The 26,897-nt window shown below is 36.1% G+C and overlaps 2 protein-coding genes across 9 annotated transcripts in view; one reads left to right on the top strand and one right to left on the bottom strand.

Annotated features, from left to right (window-relative positions):
• NF1 (neurofibromin 1) overlaps nucleotides 1–26,897 on the bottom strand; it is a 250,822-nt gene that overhangs the window by 32,538 nt on the left and 191,387 nt on the right. For all 8 annotated transcript variants that reach the window (XM_079903537.1, XM_079903542.1, XM_079903540.1 and 5 more), the window contains 6 exons: nucleotides 14,996–15,428; nucleotides 14,069–14,409; nucleotides 11,464–11,666; nucleotides 2,267–2,460; nucleotides 738–878; nucleotides 303–582 (listed from right to left, as the gene is read on the bottom strand). In XM_079903537.1, coding sequence (XP_079759663.1) covers nucleotides 303–582; nucleotides 738–878; nucleotides 2,267–2,460; nucleotides 11,464–11,666; nucleotides 14,069–14,409; nucleotides 14,996–15,428 — 1,592 coding nt within the window. The remainder of the gene's footprint in view (nucleotides 1–302; nucleotides 583–737; nucleotides 879–2,266; nucleotides 2,461–11,463; nucleotides 11,667–14,068; nucleotides 14,410–14,995; nucleotides 15,429–26,897) is intronic.
• On the top strand, nucleotides 15,438–25,137 carry EVI2A (ecotropic viral integration site 2A). The gene is made up of 2 exons (XM_079903545.1): nucleotides 15,438–18,098; nucleotides 20,584–25,137. Exon 2 carries the CDS (start codon nucleotides 20,605–20,607, stop codon nucleotides 21,301–21,303), a length of 699 nt encoding a protein of 232 aa, XP_079759671.1. The 5' UTR covers nucleotides 15,438–18,098; nucleotides 20,584–20,604; the 3' UTR covers nucleotides 21,304–25,137.

Genomic DNA, 26,897 nt, shown 5'->3' with positions numbered 1-26,897 from the left:
GTACAAATTTGTGCTAGTAAAGCAACACTGTCAACCAGTGCTGAGCCTTTAGCTTATGTGATAACTACTAGAGTCTACATGACAAACGTGCACAGAGTATCTTCGCCATGGCTTGAGATGGAATGCAAGTAATTCATTCTTTTTCTTTTTGATTTGATTATATTTCATATCATTAACATAGGCTTGATTAAGCAGCTTGGTATTAAGGGACCGTAATAAATAATAAGGTAATCTATGCCAGTCAAGTGGTGTAAAATGGAGAAAGGAACTGGTGAAACACAAATGGCTTTCCTGGAACTTACCACTAAAATGAAGCTGAGAACAAGTACACAGAGAGTGAATGATATTAATGACCAATCCATGTGTGGAAGCTCTAAGGGAGAGTGGCCCTGTGGCTACTAAGAAAGTAACGACGTGGAAGAGGTAGGGGAGATGAGCTGCCACATCCAGGGAATTGTTGAAGGACAGCATCAGCATGTAGCGGGCTAGAATAGCAATATCGTCCCACATAAGATGTTGCTCTAAAGTAGGAGTTGGAGACAAGCATGTCTTGTCAATTATTTTGCACATCCTTCCAATAACCTATAAAGAAGCAGAATTTTAAAAAACATGGGAGTTAAAAAGTTTTATTACAAAAAATTTCAGTTTAAAATGACTCGTTATAAAACAAAAGATCTCCTGATAATAAAAATAGACACATCAAGCCATAGCCCAGAAGGCAAAGGAAAAGGGATTACCTTGCTTGAAACCAATTTCACATTTCCAGAAGCCAAAGCTACAGCAGTATCTGCCATCACCTCAGCTTTTATTGATCCCAAGCCACCCGTTGCACTGGTTTTGATGAAACTGTCTAGGACAACATCAAGGAGGTCTGTAATCTAGTGGAAGAGGGAAAGATAACTTATGTTTTAGCCATTCTGCCAACTTAATTTTTAACTTAAAAATAGTTCAAGGAGTAGCCCAATCAACATGAAAATTCTATGTTACCTGAGGCCTCCAAAATACTAGACTTTATTTAGAGACCTGTCAATAAATATAATTTATCATAAAATATCCAGGAAAGGATGAGAATATTCCCTCAATTCCTTCAGAGACTGGCATTCAAAAATTTAAAATCTCTACATATATTATTTTCACTCTTTTTTTTTTTTTACTATTTTATTTAATTAATTAATTTATTTGGCTGTGTTGGGTCTTCGCTGCTGCGCACGGGCAGGCTTTCTCTAGTTGCGGTGAGCGGGGGCCACTCTTCGTTGCAGTGTGCGGGCTTCTCATTGCGGTGGCTTCTCTTGTTGTGGAGCACAGCATCTAGGTGCGCAGGCTCAGTAGTTGTGGTGCACAGGCTTAGCTGCTCCACGGCATGTGGGATCTTCCCAGACCAGGGATCGAACCCGTGTCCCCTGCATTGGCAGGCGGATTCTTAACCACTGCGCCACCAGGGAAGTCCTATTTTCACTCACTCTTAAAGCACCTCTGTTCTCTTCTGAGACAGTATGTACGAGCAGCATAAAGTACAATTATTTTAAAATACAGGAATGACATCAAGTACTGAGATGTTTTGTAGAGCTACAAAAATGGCTCCAAGGTCATTTAAAATTATTTGGAGGATTCACAGCATTGAGTAAGGGTATCGCCTCCTTCAATGATTATCTTGAAGAAATGGTAGCATAAATCTTGTCAGATAAAAAATAGTTACATTATACTATTTTAATATTGGCATTCTTATGCTGGTACTATAAGTGAGAGCAGGTGGCCCAAATAACCTCATTAGCAAACATTTACTGACACCTATGGTATATAGGGTACTAGAATCCACTCTAATGCACTATTTATTAAAAACAACATCAGATTTTTACAGTTAAATTCTACATGCGGCCATCCCTTGGTATCCTTGGAGATTAGTTCCAGGACTCCCTGCAGATACCAAATTCCCGGGATGCTCGAGTCCCTTACATAAAAAATGGCATAGTACAGTTGGCCCTCAGCACCTGTGGGTTCTACACACTGAGAATTCTGTGGGATGACTGTAATTATGCCATGGAGGAGAGTGCTAAAATAATTAGTGCTTCTCTGGCTCTGAGACATGCATTAGACTTGAACAATTCTGAAGCAGATCAAGAATTAGGTGGGTGTCTGCATGCTTTTTGAAAGAGGGGACTGTCTTTTATACAGCTATATCCCTAGCTTAGTGCTTTGTACAACGTGGGTATCAGATAAATATCTCCACCAAGGAGGTACTAGATAAATATTTGAGCAAACTCAATACCTGCCCAAGGCTCCCCCATATTTTTGCTTGAATAGATGGATACATCTGTTTCTCGTTTATAGTCATTGTTATCAGCTTATCAAGAATCGCAGTAACTCTTTGTCTTTTGGCATCATCATTGTGCTTACAAAAACGTACTAGATTTGACAGCCACGGAGTCATGTATTCCAAACAAAGGTGTTTCAATTCAATACCTGGGGAAAAAAAAACACTATTAGCACAGACGGTCCATGAAAATTACATCAACAATTATTTTAAAATAAAAGATTGGGGGAAAAACGGTAAAAGATAAAGACCATTACCTAGAATCAGACCTGGAGAAAAGAGACTTGGCAAATATATGACTGAAGATAGAGATGAAGAAAGAGAACAACCCTTAAAGAAAGTAATCTTCAAAGTCATTAAGCCAATTTTTGAAAAGTTTTATTTTTCTCCCATTTAAAAAAAAATAAATTTATTTTATTTTTTTGGGCTGTGTTGGGTCTTCGTTGCTGTGCGCGGGCTTTTCTCTGGTTGTGGCGAGCAGGGGCTACTCTTGGTTGCGGTGCGTGGGCTTCTCATTGCGGTGGCTTCTCTTGTTGTGGAGCACGGGCTCTAGGCGCACGGGCCTCAGTAGTTGTGGCACGTGGGCTCAGTAGTTGTGGCGCACAGGCTTAGTTGCTCCGCGGCATGTGGGATCTTCCCAGATCAGGGCTCAAACCAGTGTCCCGTGCATTGGCAGGTGGATTCTTAACCACTGCACCACCAGGGAAGTCCTTATTTTTCTCCCTTTCAATAACTTCTAGTTAAAATTTTTCTTGCTTTATTCTAATTGTAAAAGGAATATGTGGGTAATCACAGGAAGTTTGGTAAAAGGAAAGTATCACCACAATAATGAAACCGATATCAATATATTGGTGTATCACTTGATCTCTCCATAGGCTTTCAAATCTATGCAAAGATAATGTATATTCACGTGTGTGTATACACACACATAACCCATCACAACTCCTCCACAAAAAATTAGGGTTACGCTATATATCTAGTATGATCTAAATATTTTTTTCACTATATACTATATTGAGATTTACTCAACATTAAAAATTCTCCAAAGACATTTTATGACTTTTTATTTTGAAATAACTTCAGACTTACAAAAAGATACAAAAATAATGCAAAAATTCCTCTATATAACTTCACCTAGAGCACCCAAAACATTTTTTAATTATGTTAAAATATACATAACATAAAATCTGCCATTTTAAGGTGTACAGTTCAGTGGCATTAAGTACATTCACACTGCTGTGCAGCCATCGCCACCATCCATCTCCAGAACGTTTTCATCTTCCCAAACTGAAATTCCATACCAAAAACGGCTTCATATTATTTCATCATATGGAGATCCAACAAAGTAGTCAGTTCTTCATTATCTACTTTTAGACTGTTTCAATTTTTTGCTATTATAAATAATGTTATGTGAAGTTCAAAATAAATCTATGGCAACAGAGGTCATAATACTGGTTACTCTTGGTGAGGACAGGTACTGACTGAGAGGAGCCTTCCGGATGCTGGAAATGTCCTGTATCTTGACCTGGGAGATGGTTTTGTGGTGTATGCACATGTAAAACTTAATCAAGCTGTTCCTTTAAAATTTCGGCACTTTATTGATAAGATATACCTGAATTAAAAAAACCTAAATAAAAAATAATGCTATGATAAACATACGAATATTAATTCCTTAGGATAAATTCTAAAAAGTGGAATTATGATTCCAAAAGCTATAAACATCCATAAGGTTATTGATATCCATGTCAAAACTGCTTTCTAGAAAAGCTGCCTGTTCACAATTCCAAAGACATCGACACCGAATTTTTAAAAAAATATCTTTGCCAATTTGATAGTTGAATATATTATCTTACTATTCTTTCAGTTTGAACTTCTTTGAATTTATTAGTGAACTCTTAAAAACATATTCTTTCTTAGTATGACCAGCATGTTACTGTTGATCCATTTTTCTTATTAATCTGTAAGAATTTTTCATGATAAAGATATTACGCTTTTCTCATATCTGTTGCAAGCATACTTAAGTTTTTTTTTTAATCTACCTTTTACTTTTTTTTTTTTTAATTAGAGATTTTGAAGTTTTACATGGTAAAAACTGTTCACCATTTCCTTTGTTTCCATCTGTACTTTTTTGCTTCGTAAGTCCTTACTCACAAAGCAACTAGATATTATTCTTCCTTTTCTTTTTTAAATGGTCCCAGTTTTTATATTCTTTTTTTTGAATTTTATTTTTTTATACAGCAGGTTCTTATTAGTTATCCATTTTATAAATATTAGTGTATATATATCAATCCCAATCTCCCAATTCATCACACCACCACCCACCCTCCCCCCACTGCTTTCCCCCCTTGGTGTCCATACGTTTGTTCTCTACATCTGTGTCTCAATTTCTGCCCTGCAAACCAGTTCATCTGTACCATTTTTCTAGGTTCCACATATATGCATTAATATACAATATTTGTTTTTCTCTTTCTGACTTACTTCACTCTGTATAACAGTCTCTAGGTCCAACCACGTCTCTAAAAACGACCCAATTTTGTTCCTTTTTATGGCCGAGTAATATTCCATTGTATATATGTACCACATCTTCTTTATCCATTCATCTGTCGATGGGCATTTAGGTTGCTTCCATGACCTGGCTATTGTAAATGTGGCTGCAATGAACACTGGGGTGCATGTGTCTTTTTGAATTATGCTTTTCTCTGGGTATATGTCCAGTAGTGGGATTGCTGGGTTGTATCATAGTTCTATTTGTAGTTTTTTAAGGAACCTCCATACTGTTCTCCATAGTGGCTGTATCAATTTACATTCCCACCAACAGTGCAAGAGGGTTTCCTTTTCTCCACACCCTCTCCAGCATTTGTGTTTGTAGATTTTCTGATGATGCCCATTCTAACCGGTGTGACGTGATACTTCACTGTAGTTTTGATTTGCATTTCTCTAATAATTAGTGATGTTGAGCAGCTTTTCATGTGCTTCTTGGCCATCTGTATGTCTTCTTTGGAGAAATGTCTGTTTAGCTCTTCTGCCCATTTTTGGATTGGGTTGTTGTTTTTTTAATACTGAGCTGCATGAGCTGTTTATATATTTTGGAGATTAATCCTTTGTCCGTTGATTTGTTTGCAAATATTTTCTCCCATTCTGTGGGTTGTCATTTCATCTTGTTTGTAGTTTCCTTTGTTTTGTAAAAGGTTTTAAGTTTCGTTAGGTCTCATTTGTTTATTTTTGTTTTTATTTCCATTATTCTAGGAAGTGGATCAAAAAAGATCTTGCTGTGATTTAGGTCAAAGAGTGCTCTTCCTAAGTTTTCCTCTAAGAGTTTTATAGTGTCTGGTCTTAACATTTAAGTCTCTAATCCATTTTGAGTTTTTGTGTATCGTGTTAGGGAGTGTTCTAATTTCATTCTTTTACATGTAGCTGTCCAGTTTTCCCAGCACCACTTACTGAAGAGACTGTCTTTTTTCCATTGTATATCCTTGCCTCCTTTGTCATAGATTAGTTGACCATAGGTGCCTGGGTTTATCTCTGGGCTTTCTATCCTGTTCCATTGATCTATATTTCTGTTTTTGTGCCAGTACCATATTGTCTTGATTACTGTAGCTTTGTAGTATAGTCTGAAGTCAGGGGGTCTGATTCCTCCAGCTCCATTTTTTCCCCTCAAGACTGCCTTGGCTATTCGGGGTCTTTTGTGTCTCCATACAAATTTTAAGATTTTTTGTTCTAGTTCTGTAAAAGATATCACTGGTAATTTGATAGGGATTGAATCTGTAGATTGCTTTGTGTAGTATAGTCATGTTCACAATGTTGATTCTTCCCATCCAAGAACATGGTATATCTCTCCATATGTTTGTATCATCTTTAATTTCTTTCATCAGTGTCTTATAGTTTTCTGCATACAGGTCTTTTGTCTCCGTAGGAAGGTTTATTCCTAGGTATTTTATTCTTTTTGTTGCAGTGGTAAATGGGAGTGTTTCCTTAATTTCTCTTTCAGATTTTTCATCATTAGTGTATAGGAATGCAAGAGATTTCTGTGCATTAATTTTGTATCCTCCCACTTTACCAAATTCATTGATTAGCTCTAGTAGTTTTCTGGTGGCATCTTTAGGATTCTCTATGTATAGTATCATGCCATCTGCAGTGACAGTTTTACTTCTTCTTTTCCAATCTGTATTCCTTTTATTTCTTCTTCTTCTCTGATTGCCATGGCTAGAACTTCCAAAATTATGCTGAATAATAGTGGTGAGAGTGGACAACATTGTCTTGTTCCCGAGCTTAGAAGAAATGTTTTCAGTTTTTCACCACTGAGAATGATGTTTGCTGTGGGTTTGTCGTATATGGCCTTTATTATGTTGAGGTAGGTTCCCTCTATGCCCACTTTCTGGAGAGTTTTTATCATAAATGGGCATTGAATTTTGTTGAATGCTTTTTCTGCATCTATTGAGATGATCACATAGTTTTTATTCTTCAATTTGTTAATATGGTGTATCACATTGATTGATTTGCGTATACTGAAGAATCCTTGCATCCCTGGGATAAATCCCACTTGATCGTGGTGTATGATCCTTTTAATGTGTTGTTGGATTCTGTTTGCTACTATTTTGCTGAGGATTTTTGCATCCATATTCATCAGTGATATTGGTCTGTAATTTTCTTTTTCTGTGGTATCTTTTTCTGGTTTTGGTATCAGGGTGATGATGGCCTCATAGAATGAATTTGAGAGTGTTCCTTCCTCTGCAATTTTTTGTAAGAGTCTGAGAAGGAAGAGTGTTAGCTCTTCTCTAAATGTTTGATAGAATTCACCTGTGAAGCCATCTGGTCCTGGACTTTTGTTTGTTGGAAGATTTTTAATCACAGTTTCAATTTCATTATTTGTGATTGATCTGTTCATTATTTCTTCCTGGTTCAGTCTTGGAAGGTTATACCTTTCTAAGAATTTGTCCATTTCTTCCAGGTTGTACATTTTATTGGCATAGAGTTGCTTGTAGTAGTCTCTTAGGATGCTTTGTATTTCTGGAGTGTCTGTTGTAACTTCTCCTTTATTTCTAATTTTATTGATTTGAGTCCTCTCCCTCCTTTTCTTGATAGTCTGGCTAATGGTTTATCAATTTTGTTTATCTTCTCAAAGAACCAGCTTTTAGTTTTATTGATATTTCCTATAGTTTTCTTTGTTTCTATTACACTTATTTCTGCTCTGATCTTTATGATTTCTTTCCTTCTGCTAACTTTGGGTTTTGTTTGTTCTTCTTTCTCTAGTTCCTTTAGGTGTAAGGTTAGATTGTTTATTTGAGATTTTTCTTGTTTCTTGAGGTAGGCTTGTATTGCTATAAACTTCCCTCTTAGAACTGCTTTTGCTGCATCCCATAGGTTTTGGATTGTCATGTTTTCATTGTCATTTGTCTCTAAGTATCTTTTGATTTCCTCTTTGATTTCTTCAGTGATCTCTTGGTTATGTAGTAACATATTGTTTGTGTTTACGTTTTTTTCCCTGTAACTGATTTCTAATCTCATGTCATTGTGGTCAGAAAAGATGCTTGATATGATTTCAGTTTTCTTAAATTTACTGAGGCTTGATTTGTGACCCAAGATGTGATCTATCCTGGAGAATGTTCCATGCGCACTTGAGAAGAAAGTGTAATCTGCCGTTTTTGGATGGAATGTCCTATAAATATCAATTAAATCTATCTGGTCTATTGTGTCATTTAAAGCTTCTGTTTCCTTATTTATTTTCATTTTGGACGATCTGTCGATTGGTGTAAATGAGGTGTTAAAGTCCCCCACTATTACTGTGTTACTGTCGATTTCCTCTTTTATAAAAGCTGTTAGCAGTTGCCTTATGTATTGAGGTGCTCCTATGTTGGGTGCATATATATTTATAATTGCCATATCTTCTTCCTGGATTGATCCCTTGATCATTATGTAGTGTCCTTCCTTGTCTCTTGTAACATTCTTCATTTTAAAGTCTATTTTGTCTGATATGAGTATTGCTACTCCAGCTTTCTTTTGATTTCCATTTGCATGGAATATCTTTTTCCATCTTCTCACTTTCAGTCTGTATGTGTCCCTAGGTCTGAAGTGGGTCTCTTGTAGACAGCATATATATGGGTCTTGTTTTTGTATCCATTCAGCAAGCCTGTCTTTTGGTTGGAGCATTTAATTCATTCACGTTTAAGGTAATTATCGACACGTATGTTCCTATGACCATTTTCTTAATTGTTTTGGGTTTGTTTTTGTAGGTTCATTTCTTCTCATGTTTCCCACTTAGAGAAGTTCCTTTAGCATTTGTTGTTTGGTGGTGCTGGTTTGGTGGTGCTGAATTCTCTTAGCTTTTGCTTGTCTGTAAAGCTTTTGATTTCTCCATTGAAGCTGAATGAGATCCTTGCCATGTAGAGTAATCTTGGTTGTAGATTCTTCCCTTTCATCACTTTAAATATGTCATGCCACTCCCTTGTGGCTTGTAGACTTTCTGCTGAGAAATCAGCTGTTAACCTTATGGGAGTTCCCTTGTATGTTATTTGTCATTTTTCCCTTTCAGTAATTTTTCTTTGTTTTTAATTTTTGCCAATTTGATTACTATGTGTCTCGGCGTGTTTCTCCTTGGGTTTATCCTGTATGGGGCTCTCTGCACTTCCTGAACCTGGGTGGCTATTTCCTTTCCCATGCTAGGGAAGTTTTCAACTATAATCTCTTCAAATATTTTCTCAGGTCCTTTCTCTCTCTCTTCTCCTTCTGGGACCCCTATAACGTGAATGTTGTTGTGTTTAATGTTGTCCCAGAGGTCTCTTAGACTATCTTCATTTCTTTTCATTCTTTTTTCTTTATTCTGTTCCACAGCAGTGAATTCCACCATTCTGTCTTCCAGGTCACTTATCCGTTCTTCTGCCACAGTTATTCTGCTATTGATTCCTTCTAGTGTATTTTTTATTTCAGTTATTGTATTGTTCATTTCTGTTTGTTTGTTCTTTAATTCTTCTAGGTCTTTGTTAAACATTTCTTGCATCTGCTCGATCTTTGCCTCCATTCTTTTTCCGAGGTCCTGGATCATCTTCACTATCATTATTCTGAATTCTTTTTCTGGAAGGTTGCCTATCTCCACTCCATTTAGTTGTTTCTCTGGGGTTTTATCTTGTTCCTTCATCTGGTACATAGCCCTCTGCCTTTTCATCTTGTCTATCTTTCTGTGAATGTGGTTTTTGTTCTACAGGCTGCAGGACTGTAGTTCTTCTTGCTTCTGCTGTCTGCGCTCTGGTGGATGAGGCTATCTAAGAGGCTTGTGCAAGTTTCCTCTCAACTCTTAAATATGTTGATAGTTAGAACTTATTTTGGCATCTTGTGGTTTGGCATTAAGATGAAGGCCCAACTTAATTCATTTCCCAGCCTCATTTCTTAAATGATTTACTCTTTCTTCTATTAGTTTGTGATACTTCTTTATCAATCTGTTTCTCTTAAAGTGATGTGACTGCTGATTTTTGAACACCCGTTTAAATTATTGCACTGTTGTTATGTGTTAACATATTTGTTAATTCAAGCCCCTCTCAGTTTTCTTTCCTTTCAATATTTTCTTAGCTATTGTACTTTCTAGTGAAATGTACAATCATTTAAAGTTCTACCTCCCTCTTTTTTTTTTTTTGCGGTATGCAGGCCTCTCAGTGTTGTGGCCTCTCCCATTGCGGAGCACAGGCTCCGGACGCGCAGCCTCAGTGGCCATGGCTCACAGGCCCAGCCGCTCCGCGGCATGTGGGATCTTCCCGGACCGGGGCACGAACCTGTGTCCCCTGCATTGGCAGGCGGACTCTCAACCACTGCGCCACCAGGGAAGCCCTCTACCTCATTCTTAATCCTCAAATCTCATAGATATTTTAAAGGAATTACATTGATATTGTAATAATCTGGGAAGAACTGTTCATCCAGGAACACAATACCTGTGTCCATTCACTCAAATCTTTTTTTTCATATTAATATGTTTCAATAAGGCTTTATACTTTTCTTGTTTTGTCAGTCTTACAGATTTTCTTTTTAGGGTTATATTCTTACATCTCTTAACTGTAAAAATATATAGTGATCTGGTCTCACGGAATTTTCAAAGCTTTCAATTACTTAATACAGAAAAATCAAGAAATGTGTTTGAATGCATAAAAAAAAGTTTTATGTATTATGGAGAGAGAAAGGGAAGGGAAGAAAACGTCAGGAGGGACTTCCCTGGTAGCGCAGTGGTTAAGAATCCGCCTGAATGCAGGAGACACGTGTTCGAGCCCTGGTCCGGGAAGATCCCACATGCTGCGGAGCAACTAAGCCCTTGTGCCACAACTACTGAGCCTGCACTCTAGAGCCTGTGGGCCATGACTACCTAGCTCGCGTGCCACAACTACTGAAGCCCACGTGCCTAGAGCCTGTGCTCTGTAACAAGACAAGCCACCACAGTGAGAAGCCCATGGACTGCAACGAAGAGTAGTCCCTGCTCGCTGCAACTAGAGAAAGCCTGCATGCAGCAGCGAAGACCCAACGTAGCCAAAAATAAATAAACAAACAAATAAATAAATAATTTTAAAAAAACTATAAAACATTATTCATGACATTGATAAATTTAAAAAAAAAGAAAATGTCAGGAAATAAGTTGGGAGAAGAATAACATTTATACTACTATAGGATCTGAAGACAGACAGACATAAAGAGTAGATGTTAAATTTATGACACTTATCAAAGCCAAGTCAGGAGTTGACTCTGGACTCTGTATTTTGTGCCACTGCATTCTCCATGAAGTGTACATGAACAATAAAATCACAGTTCAAAGTCAACCTGAAGAAAAGAGGAAATGGCTACTTCCCTAAAGTCAAGGAAGTGGATACTTTACTCATTGGGAATAACCTGCTAAGAAGAGAAATACTAAAGCTAATTAAACTGAGATAGTATGAAAAATGCTTTGTAAGTTGCCCAGAGACATAGATGGTATCAAAATCTTGCCACCTTGCTTGTATTGCCAGAATTTTGGTGGATTTCTCAATGTGGTCTACCATGAAGTTTCTTCAGTCAGACGAAAAAACAGAAGTAAAGAAGTGGAACTATACTAAAGATTTCACTGGCAAATTCTGAAATGAAACGGTTGTCTCTGAATCTTCTTAGAATCATTGTTAGTATCAAAGAAAATTATCATTACTTACTAGATTTGCTAAATCCAGAAATACACTCTTCCAAAAATTCTAAGGTGAGGTGTGGCTCATTGGCTGCCAGTGTCTTGCTAATAGAGACAATAAATAGGGTGTTGTTGGCTGGGATACATAAACCTGATGTCTCTAGTAACTGGCCCTCGATTTTTAAATTAAAGGTACAAGTTAAGGCACACAGAAGATTATAGGCAGCTGACCTAGGAGAAAACACAAATTAAGTTGTTTTAAAACTTATTCTTATAATTCCAAAATTTTTTCATAACATACAACTTACGATTCTATTACCAAGCATAGATCAACTATTTTTAAATTTTATGATCAATTAGAGATAAGATTTTGTGATTCTATGGTAAACCCAAAATACCCCTTTATCATTTAGGGATTTTTTTAAAAGGGAAATCTTCACATAACCAGAAGAGAACTGTGAGGCTCCCGAGACAGCGAATATAAGGCCTTTCTAGAAGACATGTCATTGGGATGTAAGATATGAGAATTTTATGGTCTTAAGGTGGATCAATATAAAGAAAGTCAGAATAAGGCATATCATATTTTCAGTGAGGCCAAAACTCAAATTGTGGCTCCCGCTCCCACTAGATCCAGTTAAAACTGGGATAATGAGAAATAAGATGGCCCTCATCAAATTAGATTGTTAAAATCTTTCATCAGCATCTACTGAATTTCTTTCTAGGCGTCCTACAAGTTATAATACAAACTAGAGGTCAAACATTTTTTAAATATAATTAAGTCCCCCCTGCCATTTTTTTCTTTTATGAATTCCTACTATTATACATAAGCACTAAATTAAAAAAAAAAAACAAAACCCAAACCATAATATATATCCAGGTTCCATGAGAACTAAAAGCTCCCTTATAAATGTCTAAATATACACTTAAACAACTTAGGAAACAGCTCAAAAAACTCAATTTTTAGATGGATTTTTCTCCCCTATCCACAAAAGAAATGGTTTGCTCAGTAAATTTCAGGTTTTCCTTACCTCTGAACTTTCATCATGCTAATATATTTATGCAACAACCATATGGGGGGAAAAAGCCACTGAAATTATAAGTTTGCCTCAAGGCTTTTTCTCTGCGACAACATGCTTCAGCAAAAAGCAGAAGCTGTCAGCTCGCTTTATTTCACAAGAGAATAGAGGTTCATTCAAGCTAATAATTTTTGGAAGTTTGCTAGCATTCTTCTATAAGGAATTTTGAATTAGAAATTCAAGACAGACTTATAGTTCCATTTTCCTAAAATGGAAATATTAATATTATTGTTTCTAAGTTTATCTTTTGCAAACTCCTAGGAATTCTGAGTGATACTATTTTGACAGTGACTTTCACTCTGTATATTTCAACAGCTACAAAGAACTGGGATTCCTCAAACTGGGAGTAGGTGTCACAGACTCCTCTGAGATAATGAAAGCTAAGCATACATGAAGTTTTGTGTATATTTTGTGGGAGTTCATGAACCCCATGAGGCCCATCCAGGTAAAGAAATCTTGCTGATTTTTTTTTTTCCTCTCAAATAAGGGAGAATTTGGAATTCTAAAAAGCCCATTAATAAACCTGGGTTATATTATACCCAAGGGAAGATTTTCTGAAGCTAAGAATTTATATCTGTAAAAACTTGACAGTCCCAAGGTACCTGGAACAAAAAATTATCTTAACATGAAAAAGAGAGGGGCAGAAGAGGGAAGTGGTGCAAAGAGACGATGGCAGAGAGAGGAAAGGGTGGGTGCAAGTTGGGAGGAAATAATCTTTGCTGAGCACGAACTATCTGCTAGATGCTATACTACACTACCACACATTTATTAAACCTTTGTAGGTTTATGAGGAAGGCAACGTTACCTTTATTTTAAAAATGAGGCAACTAGAGCTCAGAGAACTTCAGTACCTTGCCCAAAGTCATACAGAGAAGCAGATCTAGATTTAAACCTAATCTACTGACTCCACAGGCCCTGCCCTTTCCTCATTCATGTTTTGATTACTAAGCCTAACCAGAACCAATTATACTCTGCTCATCTGACATCTGTATTTGTCTTAAGCTTTCTTTCAAGAATTTTGTTAAAGTTACACAGGTGGAAACTATGCTACGTTACTGAGTTACTGAACATTAAGCCCTCCTTTTCTTTTCTTTTTTTTTTTTTCTTTCAGTTAAAATGCTAAAGTTATAAGCCCTCCTTTTCAAACAATGATAATCTAATTTGACTGCGAGGAAACTTAATAGTGATGTACTTTTGAACATGGGAAAAATTTAGAGAACTCAGAAAAGGAGAAACTTAATTTAGAAATAGACTTTTAGGGAAAAAAAAAGACTTTTTTTTTAAAAAAAACCAAACGAACAGAAAAACCCCCACCAAAACTGCTATGCTGTATGTTTCAGCTGCAAGTTGAAAGAACATACATTGGTTTAGTGTGAATCACCTATTCACAATTCCACAGTTCATGCGAACTGGATGAGGTCATACTGGTTAACCAATACAGAATACCTGCCAATTTACAGTATTAAGGTAGAAGCTGCTTTAAAAGTTTATTAATTGGTCTCATTTTAAAACCAACAAACCTTGAATAAGATTGAAATGAGTTTTTTATAAACCTACCGTAAACTAGGGTCTGAACTGCCTAAATTAAGTAACGCGATATTGAGCAGTGTCCCAGGGACATCTTTTGGGCGAATCTTGGTGTGCTGGGGGATGGAGTCGGGCTGCGACAGCTCCCAACGTGTCCGGATGTGAATGATAGACTGAACAATGGCTTCACACTCTTGGTGCATGAAGGTCAGTGGTGTGCCCTGGTTTGCAATAGTTAAGGTGAACTGGTTCTCATCCACTAGGCAGATCTCTTCAATTTCCGAAGCATAATAGATATCATTTAGAAAGACTGACTGCCCCAGGACTTTTGTTCGCTCTGCTGAGGTTACTTGAACAGCAGTAGAACCAACCTGAAAAATGGTAGCAAGAGGGTAGAGCGGAAAAGAATTAAATTTCATTACGTAGAATTCTGAGAGGTTTCGAAAACCAACCAAACAAAATACCATGTTAACCATTTAAAGAAGAGTTACCACCATTATGTATTCAAATAGGTTCAATAATTATTGTCATAAATGCTGTCAAAAGTGACTGAAAACAGCAGAAAAAAGTTATTTTTTAAAAGGTCAAGAATCCTATGGATAATTACAGGTTTTATCTTGAAGGTTCACCTTCCTTACTCTGCAAAAAGCATGTAATAATCAGAAGAACTCTCAATAGGTAATTTTCCACTGTTCACATATTCCTACTGTAAGACGCATACACAGCAAACTGCCCATTCTACAACACTCTCCTGCCTCCAGTCCAACCTGGAATATTATTAAGGGTACACCTCTCCAGTTTTCTGCAGGACCTCCATGAAGATACAGAAAGCTTGGTTTTCCTCCATCTGGACTTTACGTTTGATACATTACTACCGGGACCCTGGGGAGTCCAGTATATAGTCAGGTTAGTCAAGAAAGGCAATGAATCACTTACCTAACAGGGAGTGAAACTTACTTTAATAGAAACCTTGGTGTCTTTGTGAGCTAGCTTGAGAGCATTGTGGAATACCTTCAGGTCCTCTTCTAAAGCCAAGGTGGCAGCAGGTAGTTTCTGTTGTTCATGCTCAATGTGCTCGGCCAGTTTCCCAGGACAGTCTATGAAAATGAGTCTTTTGCTGCCTTTGAGGCCAGTCAGCAGCCGCTCGTGATACTTGGTGTATTCCCTGACCCAGGAGTTACAGTTATAGATATAGACTGCAGAGACATTATCATAAGCAAAGCCAGGAAAAACAACAAACCACTTGGAGAGAAAGTCTGTTTTAAAGCGATTGCTAGGCCCAGTATGGGTAAGGTCCACTACAATTTCATATGGCTTTGCATAATATGGCTTTAAAGTAAGTAAGACGTGGTATATCAGCAAATCGCCATTGATTTGACCAGTTTTGAACCTAAGGAAGATGAAAAAAAGTACACAGATCATTAACAAAGTTCTGAATGGATATACAGATGCTACTAATCTACTTTATTCCCTTATATTCTGACTAGTTTTCTAGAGAAAACTAACTATAATATTAAACAATTACACAAAGTCTGAATCCATTTTTTAAATCACTTGTTCTTCAGACACTGAGAAGTAAGGCTGAAGTAAAATGGAAGAGACAAATCCCCAGATCAGTAACTTTGAGCAACAATAACAACCACAAACCTGCCCACCATAGTCAAGCAAGGAGGAAGTCAATGGACTTTGGTTGGTTGCTTCTAGGCCCATCCAAGTTCCCAGGTGAACAGTCTGGGTGGGAATGACCTACTTGGAGTCCTGGAGTAAACTGAATGACTTATAGTCAATTCCTTTATCCCACCGTGACCAGAGAGGATGGTTCAACAATGATCACATGACTCAAAGCAGAACAACCAGGGCCAAAGAGGCCCAATTCAAAGACTTCAGCTTAAACCGTTGGGAATCGAGAACTTTTTCTTTCCTGATGTTTATAAATGAGGGACCATATAGCTCTGGCAGCTGTTAGCTCATATCTTGAGGTATGAAGGAAGAGCCTGTCTAAAAACTGAAGAAATGGAGCAGAGAAATGAAGAGCGAAACTGGGGCCCTGGCCATTTCATCTGAGTCCTAGATAAAGCCCCTCTCCTGGGATCACATTTATCCCTGTGCTACTCAGTTGTGTGAGCCAATAAATTCCACTTTTTGATTAAGCTGTATTAGGTCATATGTTGCTTACACTCAAAAGAATGCTAATCAACGTGAGGAGGCAAAATAAGGACCATCAGAAAGCCCACAAATTACAGTACGGGAATTTCAAATCAAAACCACCAGTGTTCTATACTTGATGACTCAGGTGGTACTACGAAGTAGGCTAAGATAAACATCTTTTCCTAAGAGTTTTAAGTCTTACTGGGAGAAAATAAGACAAAACTATGACAAGTCAAATGATTTTAAAATAAAAGAAAAATATTTCAAGAACAAAGAAAAGATATGAGGTAGTATGTAATCACTTGTCAAAGAAATTGCAGAGAAAAATACTTTTGTTAAGTTCAAAGGAGTGGAGAAATCAACACAAACTGGGTAACCAGTGAAAACTACATAAAAGATGCTGAAGCGGGCAGGAGGAATTTCAAACTCAACAGGAAGAGGGATGGGCAGGCCTCATGGGGAGAGGGAAAGGAGAAAAATAGGTGACCAGATGTGTTGAGGTAAGCATCAGCTAGTTTAGCTAGAATGGAAGATTCACGTAGAGAAGTTTTAAGAGATAAAGATGGAAAAATACAGAATAGCTAAATTGTGAATGGACCAGAACTGTTCAACTAAGGGGCTCAGGTTTTCTCCTAGGAGCCTGGCATTTCTCAGAGGATGTTCTGTGAAGCACCAGCATCAGAATCAACTGTGGTGCTTGATAAAAATGCAGTTTCCTGTCCCAGCCCAGACCTACTATATACGAATTTATGCAGTGAAGCCTGGGAATTTTCATTGCTTTGAAACAATCTTCTCATCTGATATTTATGTGCACAAACATTTCTGAATTGCTGCTGTAGGTGTTAGGGAGTTATTCAACCACATTTTTTAAAAGAAAGGGGTGTTATGATCACAGAAAGTGATATATACAACATATATGAAGGAGTCGGGGCTAGTAAAAAAAGATGTTGTAGTAGTCTAGGTATGGTTTAATAAGCATCTAAAATACTAGGGTTACGGTGAAAATAAGTGACAATGAAAGAAGAAACTGACTCAGAAATATGAAGAAAGGACCGACATGATCCAAGGTCTGATCAGCGCTGAAAGAAAGGACTTGAATTAAAAGGACTTGCTGTATACCAAGGCTCTGTCATTACAAAGAATGTTGCTACCATGAACAAAAACAGAGATCATGAGGGGCAGCCACTTAGGGGGAAAAATGAAGTCCATTTTAGACTGAATATGAAGTGATGACAGGACATTCTAGGGGAGTGTGTGTGTGTGTGTGTGTGTGTGTGTATATACACTAAACCACACAAAAGCATCTTCTGTCCCTTATAATCTAAGTGTATCAGATATTCTCTCTAAATTATTGTTGCAGTTCCACACTTTGAGATGTTGGTTATATACATTACTGTTTCTATTATCTGACCAATACCCCGGGTCTCCAAACTCAGGTTATCAAATCAGTCTGTGGTATACAAATACAATTTTTAGAGATGATTTTAATGCTCAATCTCAGGGAAAATGCTATTCTCTCTTCATTTTAATGATACTAACGTATCATTCAAGCGCATACAGCAGGCATACATAATAAATGTAAGGTCAAAAGGCATTAAGCAGAAAACCCTCCCTGCCCTGGAGGCGGGGACTTGTTCTACAAAGCCTCCTGTTATGCCAGTGGCCAACTAGACAAGTCGGAGTTTTTTTCCTCTGTGACATGTGCTTTAGTTGCAGTGGAAAGGAAATGTGTCATCTGTGGTTAGTGGAAAGCTAGCTGTACATATCCTTTTTTACTGCAGATTTACTTTTAGGCTCAGATTCTTCAAGTCTATTCTGCCTTAAATTACTTGGAAGCTGTGCTTCAAGACAAGAAAAGAAGTGGCTTATTAAAATCAGGTTATAATAAGATTTTGACCAAGCATTTTGTAAGGTAGGTCATATATATGGCTTTTCTTATGCCTTTTCACTTATAACTTCATACAGATTAGTGTTTGAGGAAGTGCTTTCAAGCAGTACTTAAGTATCTTACTAACAAAGTAGATTTAGTAATGGAAAACGTATGCTCTTTTTTTCTCTCCTATTAAGTAAAATTTAAGTAAGAAATGGAAAGATTTACCATCAACATAGAGCTTTAAATTAGGATTAAGAAGGATCTAAGCTTAGACTCCAGAGTGAATTGCACAGTTTTATTTGTTATTAAAATAAGTTTAAAAAATAAATTTCTCATTACTAATGCTTAGGCATTATAAATTTTATTGAAAATGACCAGAGATAAAGAAAACTTTTGATAACAACCTGGCCTCCACTGCATAAATCTGGGATGTAGAGACAGCTCTCTATTCTTAGGCATTTGTAAGGGTAAGAGAAAGTCTCATTTTGTTAACAGTTTGTTTATTTGGAGATGACAGTACATCTGGCTGAAGACAATCAACAGCGGGCCTATTATCTATCCCATGGTGAGCACTGTTAAAATGTGTACGAAAACTATGATGCATATTACGTTGTTAATGAACTAATGTGACAAGAATAATAACCCGCTTTAAATCATTTTAGCATCTAATGCAGAAGTCCAGTCTAGTTTAAAAGGATGGAAATTACTTGCGAACCCAATTTAAAGTATTTCTCTTTGTGGAAGAATCATAAAGTAGCCAAAGATTTATGTCATTCAACTTAAAAACTGAAGCTGGACACTACTAGATAGAAGTCAGTGCACAATATCTTTAACTGTCTATTAAAGATCATAATCCAAAAAGTAATCTTACTTCTAGAACACATTAAGAAAGGTTTCTTTCCCTCCCTATTATCAACAGAAAATATTACTTCAGAAGTTAGTTTCCAGCTAGCATTGTTTACTATATGCTAATTTTGTTTGTATAACAATATTTCACATTTGTTATTCTTAAGTCAACTATACTTCAATAAAAAAAACATGTACATGTACATTTTTTGAGAAGAAGAAGAAGAAGAAGCATGAGTAGCAGCAGTATCTGTGTCACCTGAGTGTGGGTTAGAAATCTTAGGTCCCTCTTAGACCTATGGAATAAATCTGCATTAAAAAAACCAACAACAACAAACTCCCATGTACATTTTTTGAGAAGAACTTATATAAAATAAAGTTCTTAGGCAATTTTATTTAGTACATCTCAGGAGAATAATCTAGTTTTTGCTTCTACTTCCCTATTCATATAAATGCTAACAATAAAAATACTCTTACAAAAGTGGCTCAGACTGGAATACTATTTTGAGAGAGAGCTCAATAATGGTAATAAATCTTTCCTGCTTGTTTACCAGTACCTGGAACAGATATGCTAGTTGTATTTAAATCTTCAGTCTTACAGTGAATAATGAAAATCAGGATCAGACTTTGTCCCCTTTGTGGACTGGCTTCCAGAGAGCTCAGAGCCAAAACTGAAATTCCACTTTTTCCTTTATAGGTTGAGACTCATGATCTGCCTTGACTTCCCAATTGAGTTAAAATCCCCTTGATCTTGATGTTGTATTTATTTCTATTAAATATTTTATTGTATAATTTATTTTTAAAAATTATGTCAAAATATTCACAGAAAAATTCTAAGCATAAATAATAATGAAAAAAGTCAATAATTTTTGTTGAACTTTTGAGATTATTCAAAAGAAACTTGCCTCTTTTTCTCTGTTAATGCCAAATGTTTAGGATGAGAAAAGTCGCATGCCTTTGCTTTCAGAAAGCCACAATAAGTCGGGGGATATAGAGGTGAAGGGAGACCCACCACCATAAAACTGCTTTCACAACTACTAGGAATATATTTCTAAGTACCAGCTTTATCCTAAGCTTCAAGATAAACACCCAAGAAGAAAAAACAACATCTTGAATTCCTACTTGAAGTCCGTTTTCTTTTGGTTGCTACCACACTTCCCTGTTCCTGAACTGCCCCCCCTCCCATCACCACAAAGCCATTTGCATTTTCTTTTCATACATGAAGCAAAATGTCCCATTTCTCCTTTACTATAAAGATTGGTGACTCATTTGTTGGAGGATGGGGAGTTTCTACAAGGAGTTTCCTTAAATGGTCAGGAAAAAAAAAAGGAGGAATCAAAAAAGTAAAAGCCGAAGTATCTGACTCAAAGCAGAAGTCTAGCATGCTTAAGAGGGAGAAAACTATAAAACCACGGTATTCAGTTTACAATGATTAGTAGATATCTGTAATGCTACCTTTAGCATTTAAACAATTAATAGAAATTAAATTGTTTCTTTATATGTAGCCTAACAGAAAAAAAAAATCAGTTCAGAAGGAATTCAAACAGGATAGCAAATGTTAGGCTGAGCTTGCAGCTAATTTATAACATTATCAGCTGTCTATCTTTTAACTACAATTACCGAAACGAGGAACCGTTATTCTTTCACAAGTTAACAAATTTTCTTGCTATCCCAACAGATTACCAGTATACTCACGGACATGGAACACACAGGACATTACCTGCATCTTGCCTTTCTGATGACAACAGTTTTTTCTTTGTCTCCTGGAACAAAAGCAAACTATACCCATCTGTGGGCTAATAATACTACTGTCTTGGATCCAGATATTCAAAATAAGATGGGCAGAAGCCAAAATGAAAACATTAACACAAACCCTACAACTCCTGAAGTAGATAAAAAAGTTATTTCTACAAAAATGCCTGAAATAGCAACATCATCTCACATGGCATCTTTAACTCCTAAATCTGAACTGGAGCTTTATATATCTTCCGTTGTCAGGAACAGTTCTCCAGCAGTACATAGCGTTGAAAACACAAGCAAAAGTCACAGCGAAATTTTCAAAAAAGGTGTCTGCGAGGAAACCAACAACAAAATGGCTATGCTAGTTTGCTTAATTATAATTGTGGTGCTTTTTCTTATCTGTACAATTTTATTTCTATCAACTGTGGTTCTGGCAAACAAAGTCTCATCTCTCAGACGATCAAAACAAGTAGGCAAGCGTCAGCCTAGAAGCAATGGCGATTTTCTGGCGAGCAGTGGTCTATGGCCTGCTGAATCAGACACTTGGAAAAGAGCAAAACAGCTCACAGGGCCTAACCTAATGATGCAATCTACTGGAGTGCTCACAGCTACAAGGGAAAGAAAAGATGAAGAAGGAACTGAAAAACTCACCAACTAACATATGCTTTAGTGAAGAAAAATGCAAAGTAGCAATGAGAAAGTTTCTGGAGTAAAAATGAAGTCAGTTTGATATTTAATGCCAAGGTGTTGTTCTGATGGTCTAAAATTTAACATGGCAGGCTGTGCAATTTAGAATCAAGCAGGTGAGAAGGGGAGAAGTATGCCTGCTTACTTAATTACTTAAACTGTGTCTGACACTATTTTAAAAAGCAAAAATAAAACCACCAAGCATCTGAGGAAGGTTTTAAAGACAAGCTGAAGGAACTGACTAATACAGGTAGAAAGGGACAATTAAATATTTCCTGTTCAGCAAGAGTAGTTAAATGATCTTTGTCCGAATGTTATTAAATTTGAAGAGTTTTAGTGTGTCGTTAGAGGCAAGTATATGCTTTAACATCTAACAGAAGTCACATTCTTAATGCATAGAGTTGAACTGTAGTTACGTGGTACTTTCTTTGCTGAATGTGACAGAATCCATACCAGCTCATCTATCAACACAGCTAATGTTATGCTAGATGTTTTCATCTTTATATACGGCACACATAAGAAAGTGGTTTTCTACTCTAAATATTTAATTAAAACTTTAAATTTTGTATAATAAATTAAGACTTGTTAGAATAAAAGTGACTACGTACATTTTCATTCACTTTATTATTTTAGAGAATACACTGTCAAGATCAATAAGAAATAGAGCTCAACTGAAACAGATGAGATTTATAGCCACAACAGAAGGCTGAGTGTAAATGTAAAGTGTATCTTACTGTTTAAGTGTAACATAACTCTACTCCATAAATATTGCTTATTGGATTATTTATAGCAAATATCCAAAGGCTGATTATTTTTTGGACTTTGAGAATGCCAAGTGGACTAATAAATGACCAATTTTATTTATTATCCAATATGACATAAGCAAAGGAAAGACGTGTGTGTGTGTGTGTGTGTGTGTGTGTGTGTGTGTGTGTTTATTCTAATTTGGAAAACAGGATACTTCAGGTAATTCTTTAACCTTTAAAGAAACTGGGTTCAAGTAAAATAATGACTTACATTTAGGTCAAGACTTCCGTCATCAATTCAATATATTACAAAAATTGTTTTGAGAGACTTTCCAAATGTCCATTGAAACTGACACAGGGCATACTTAATTAAAGATCAGACCACATTTAAAAAATCTCATCCCTTACTGAGCATTTATTTTGGGCAATATGCTAGACATTTAAGAAAAGATTTTATATATTTTTTCCAAGTATTACCACCATCTTACCCTCCCTTCTAGGTTAGTGATTCTCATCCCGACTGCAAATCAGAATCACCTGAAGAATTTAACTCACCAGTGCCTAAGTCACACCCCTTCCTTCTGATTTAATTAGAATGGGGTGAGCTCGAGCTCCAGGCATTGATAATTTTTGCATAATTCCCTAGGTCACTGCTCTTGGTCATCAAATTCAATTCTTAAAATTTCCACAGCTCCAAAGATCTAGGTTACATTTTTTTTAAGGTTACCTCTTAAAATGAGAGGGGGGAAAAAAGCATCAATTTTATTATCAATTTATTACCAATTTATAAAAAATCCATTTCCTAAATAACAAATCATAACCACATTATTTCAGAAAAAGGTAAACATCAACAAAGGAAAAAGGAAAGCAAGAGAATACTCATGCCGATTGTGGTACATCAGGTTATCTTTTGAGGGGTAAAAAGGATCAGACTTGAAAGGACACTGGTTGGGCAGAGCTCCCATTCTGTGCAAATAAAAAATCTGAGATTGTGTACTAGAACAAACAGTGACAACACAAAGCAGTCCTTGAATCAAGTGTCATATATAAATACTTGTCAGTAAACTGAAACAAATTAGTGCCTTTTTAAAAAGAAATTAACTAGACAACTACTTTCCTATTCAACATACATTTTCTCACAAAACAGAAAGCTATTGCAGGAATATTTAAAATTCATCACTCACTATCTTGGCTATTAAACACAGATACTCAGATTGACAGTATCCAATGGTAGCTCATGAAAAGTGGCTCCTTTCCCAACTTGACCAGTGTTTAAAGATGATAGGTTAAGATATGTTTTGAATTCAAAATTTAAAAGTTATCTTTGAACTAAGACACTTTTGTTTTCTACCCTTGGGGTGCTATGGTCCACATGCTTATTAATCCAGGGATTTAAAAATAGTGAAACAAAAGTTTATACCATATTTAAAAAGTTTATAGCATATTGTATACTATATATATAGCAAATTATATTACATAAAATAAGTTTATAGCATATTTAAAAAAAATTATTCTTTTTGTACCAAGTTTTAAGTGCCTTGAAGTTAAGAACGAGGTCTTAACAATCTGTGTTCCTCTGCAGTGACCAGGGGAAAGCGGGGCATGGTTTAATGCTTACTGTATCTACTATAATAGGTGCTATGCTAGGCACTTTACACTTATCTAATTCCATAATACATTTATAAATTAAGAATTATGATCTCCATTTTTCAGATGAGGAAAGAGGCTAGAAGGTGACATGCCCAAAGAAATCTGTATTCAGACTGACTCATACTCTTCTCAACATACTTTGCTTATTAGTTAACTTATTTAAAAAATGATTCCCAATTTATTTTACTTTGCACCGACACTTACTTTGTCGGTAACCAAAGAGCTGTGGACTTGAACTCAAAAATCATTTAGGAAAGTATTTGGTCAAAAATTAATCACACTTTTACCTGGGCTTAGCCTAAATTATGTATGAGGAAATAACATTAACATTTACTGGGTATCTACTGTGTGTAAGGCATTTACACATGTTATGTTATCTTACTTAATCCTCACAAAACTCAATAATAGAAATACTCCTCTGGAGGAGGAAATGGTGACTCAGAAGTGCAGCGACTTGCCTAAGGTCATACAAGAAAACAGGATACATCATTCACTTGTTATGAAAAGAAATCTCACTATGGGTAATAACCTGACTGGCAGTTTTTCCTTACAACATATAATTTTCTCTCCAAGGTTCTATTTTAAATTATATAATCACATTACTAGAGAGTCTCAAATGTTTACCTCTAAATGTTAATTAAAAGCACTCAAATCATGTAGCTCCAAATTGTTTCAAAATAAATTCTGTTAAAGTAGTACATTTCTTAGTCATTTTGTGGCTTACTGCACTTCCGGAACCAACTATTGATAAACTTCCTCTTTTTCTACAGAAACCATTTCAGTTTGCTAAAGGACCATTTTTAATCTGAACTGAACCACCCCTTTTGCTTTCTTAGCCAAATGACCAAAATGTCCAGTTAGAACAAGAATTCAGCATTCTGCAAAACAAGTTAACAGCTGAGGTAAGACAATTTTCACACTGGTAATCTGGTTTGATCTTTGCTTTATACAGAATTTATTTTTAAAACTAAAATTTCATTATTATTTTAAACTTAAAGTCTGAGAGTCTAAAGATGTCTATAACAGGTATTGTGGTTTTGTTGCATGGAATTTTAAAAATTCAGTGTTGAAAAAAAAATTTTCACCTAGGTTTCTATAATGTTAAACCCTTTAAAGTTTATTGATTCACTATGTTTGTTGACCTTAGCTCTGTAATTAAAAGAAATAAATCTATAGCCACGACAGAAAACGCTAAGGGTTGGAAATAAAACTAGAATTCATGGGGATATGACTGAATTTACAACCCCAAAATACCAATTGCTAAAAGTTCTGATTTGCTGTCTATAAAATTCTCCTGTATATAAGCATAATCCACAGACCTAAATTATTTTTACTTTTTAAACCCCTTTAGTTTCCATGGTAAGAATGGTCACCTTCGCCTAATTAAAAAAAAAAAACCCAAAGGTGATTAGATGAGATATTCAATTATCATCATATATGCTTTATTTTTCACACAAATAGAATTTTAAATTTAAGTAATAATGATGACATGAAAATATTATCCTTCATTTTTACAACTAAGAGAAAACTGCTATGATAAAATGTGTATATATATACTCATATCATCTACATATTTATGTCATGTATTATAATCTGAGTCTTTGGTAAACAGTGTAAAATAGATATAGAAAAAAATACCCACAGAATAGAAAGTTGTTAATATGGAGAAAAGATGCTTATTCTGTAAGTAAGCTGGACAATTACAAAGTGAATATCCTCCAAAATAAAAACTGCAAAGAGTTTACATAGACTTGTAATATAACAGTTATAAAGTGGGTGGTGATATCCTATTTCAACATTTCATTAAATACTTACGACTTTCCCTCATATAAGTCCACTTTGGATTTCTTCTAAGTAACTATTACAGAAGTTAAAAAAATAAAGATTTGTATCTCTTTTTTTTGGCAAGACTTGTCTATATATAGAGATATATTTTAAAAATAATTAATTAATTAATTAATTTTTGGCTGCATTGGGTCTTTGTTGCTGCGTGCAGGCTTTCTCTAGTTGTGGCGAGCAGGGGCTACTCTTCGTTGCAGTGCTCAGACTTCTCATTGCGGTGGCTTCTCTTGTTGCGGAGCACAGGCTCTAGGCATGTGGGCTTCAGTAGTTGTGACATGCAGTCTCAGTATTTGTGGCATGTGGGCTCAGTATTTGTGGCTCACAGGCTCTAGAGTGCAGGCTCAGTAGTTGTGGCGCACGGGCTTAGCTGCTCCGCAGCATGTGGCATCTTCCCGGACCAGGGCTCAAACCCGTGTCCCCTGCACTGGCAGGCGGATTCTTAACCACTGCACCAGGGACGTCCTGTCTATATATTTTTAAAGGGTCAGTCTCAAATGTAGAGTTTAATAGTGCTTGTGTTTTTCAACTAATGCCTATATAATTCTACTCAGAAGGAAATTATGAATTCTGAATAAGTCTGAAATTGTTAAATATAAATCTGATGCCTATCAATGTCCAATCTTTAAAAATCACCTTAAATATGACAGCTTATAGGCTAACCATTCAAAACTCCCACAGCTGTTTTCATAGTCACAGGACTAAAATGGTTTCCTGGTAGTTCTTGTCCAACCTTTTATACAAGACTAACTCCAAAAGTTACTAACATATCTGTTCCCAGAGAGCTCACATCTCCTCCCCTCATAAAGCATTCCTATTGCATAATTTTACTACGAATGTAACAGAAGGAAAGAGCTCTAGTACAGGACTGACTGGTTTCTGTATCAGTGCCACTGTTTAGAGCTGTGACACTTTGGCAAGTTACCCAACTTCTCTGTGCCTCAGCTTTATCTGTAAGATGATGATAACATCACCTTGCTCATTAAAATAGGATGGTGCTGAACATTTGGCATGTACTCAGTAAATGGTAGCTATTACTATTGATAAAAAATAATCATCAAATAATTCCTATCATAGTTCAAAGTTAATTTCCCTTTCTGCCTTTCCTCAAGATATGGAACTGCTGTGTTCTTCCTTTTCTGGTTTCATAACATTACTAGTTGGAGATACAATAAAATTTAGGTACACTATATTTTAATCTATTATATTATAACATTATATCAAAGTAACCGAAATTCAAATGATATTTTTGATACTGCTACCTACACTTGCCTTGTCTAGGATATGCTATCCAAATCTCCTTGATTCCCCTTAAAAGACGACGACATCT

Source organism: Stenella coeruleoalba (assembly GCF_951394435.1).
Source record: "Stenella coeruleoalba genome assembly, chromosome: 19".
Classification (NCBI taxonomy): Eukaryota; Metazoa; Chordata; class Mammalia; order Artiodactyla; family Delphinidae; genus Stenella; species Stenella coeruleoalba.
Note: the sequence above shows the minus strand (reverse complement) of the source record. Positions and strands in the feature narration are given on the sequence as shown.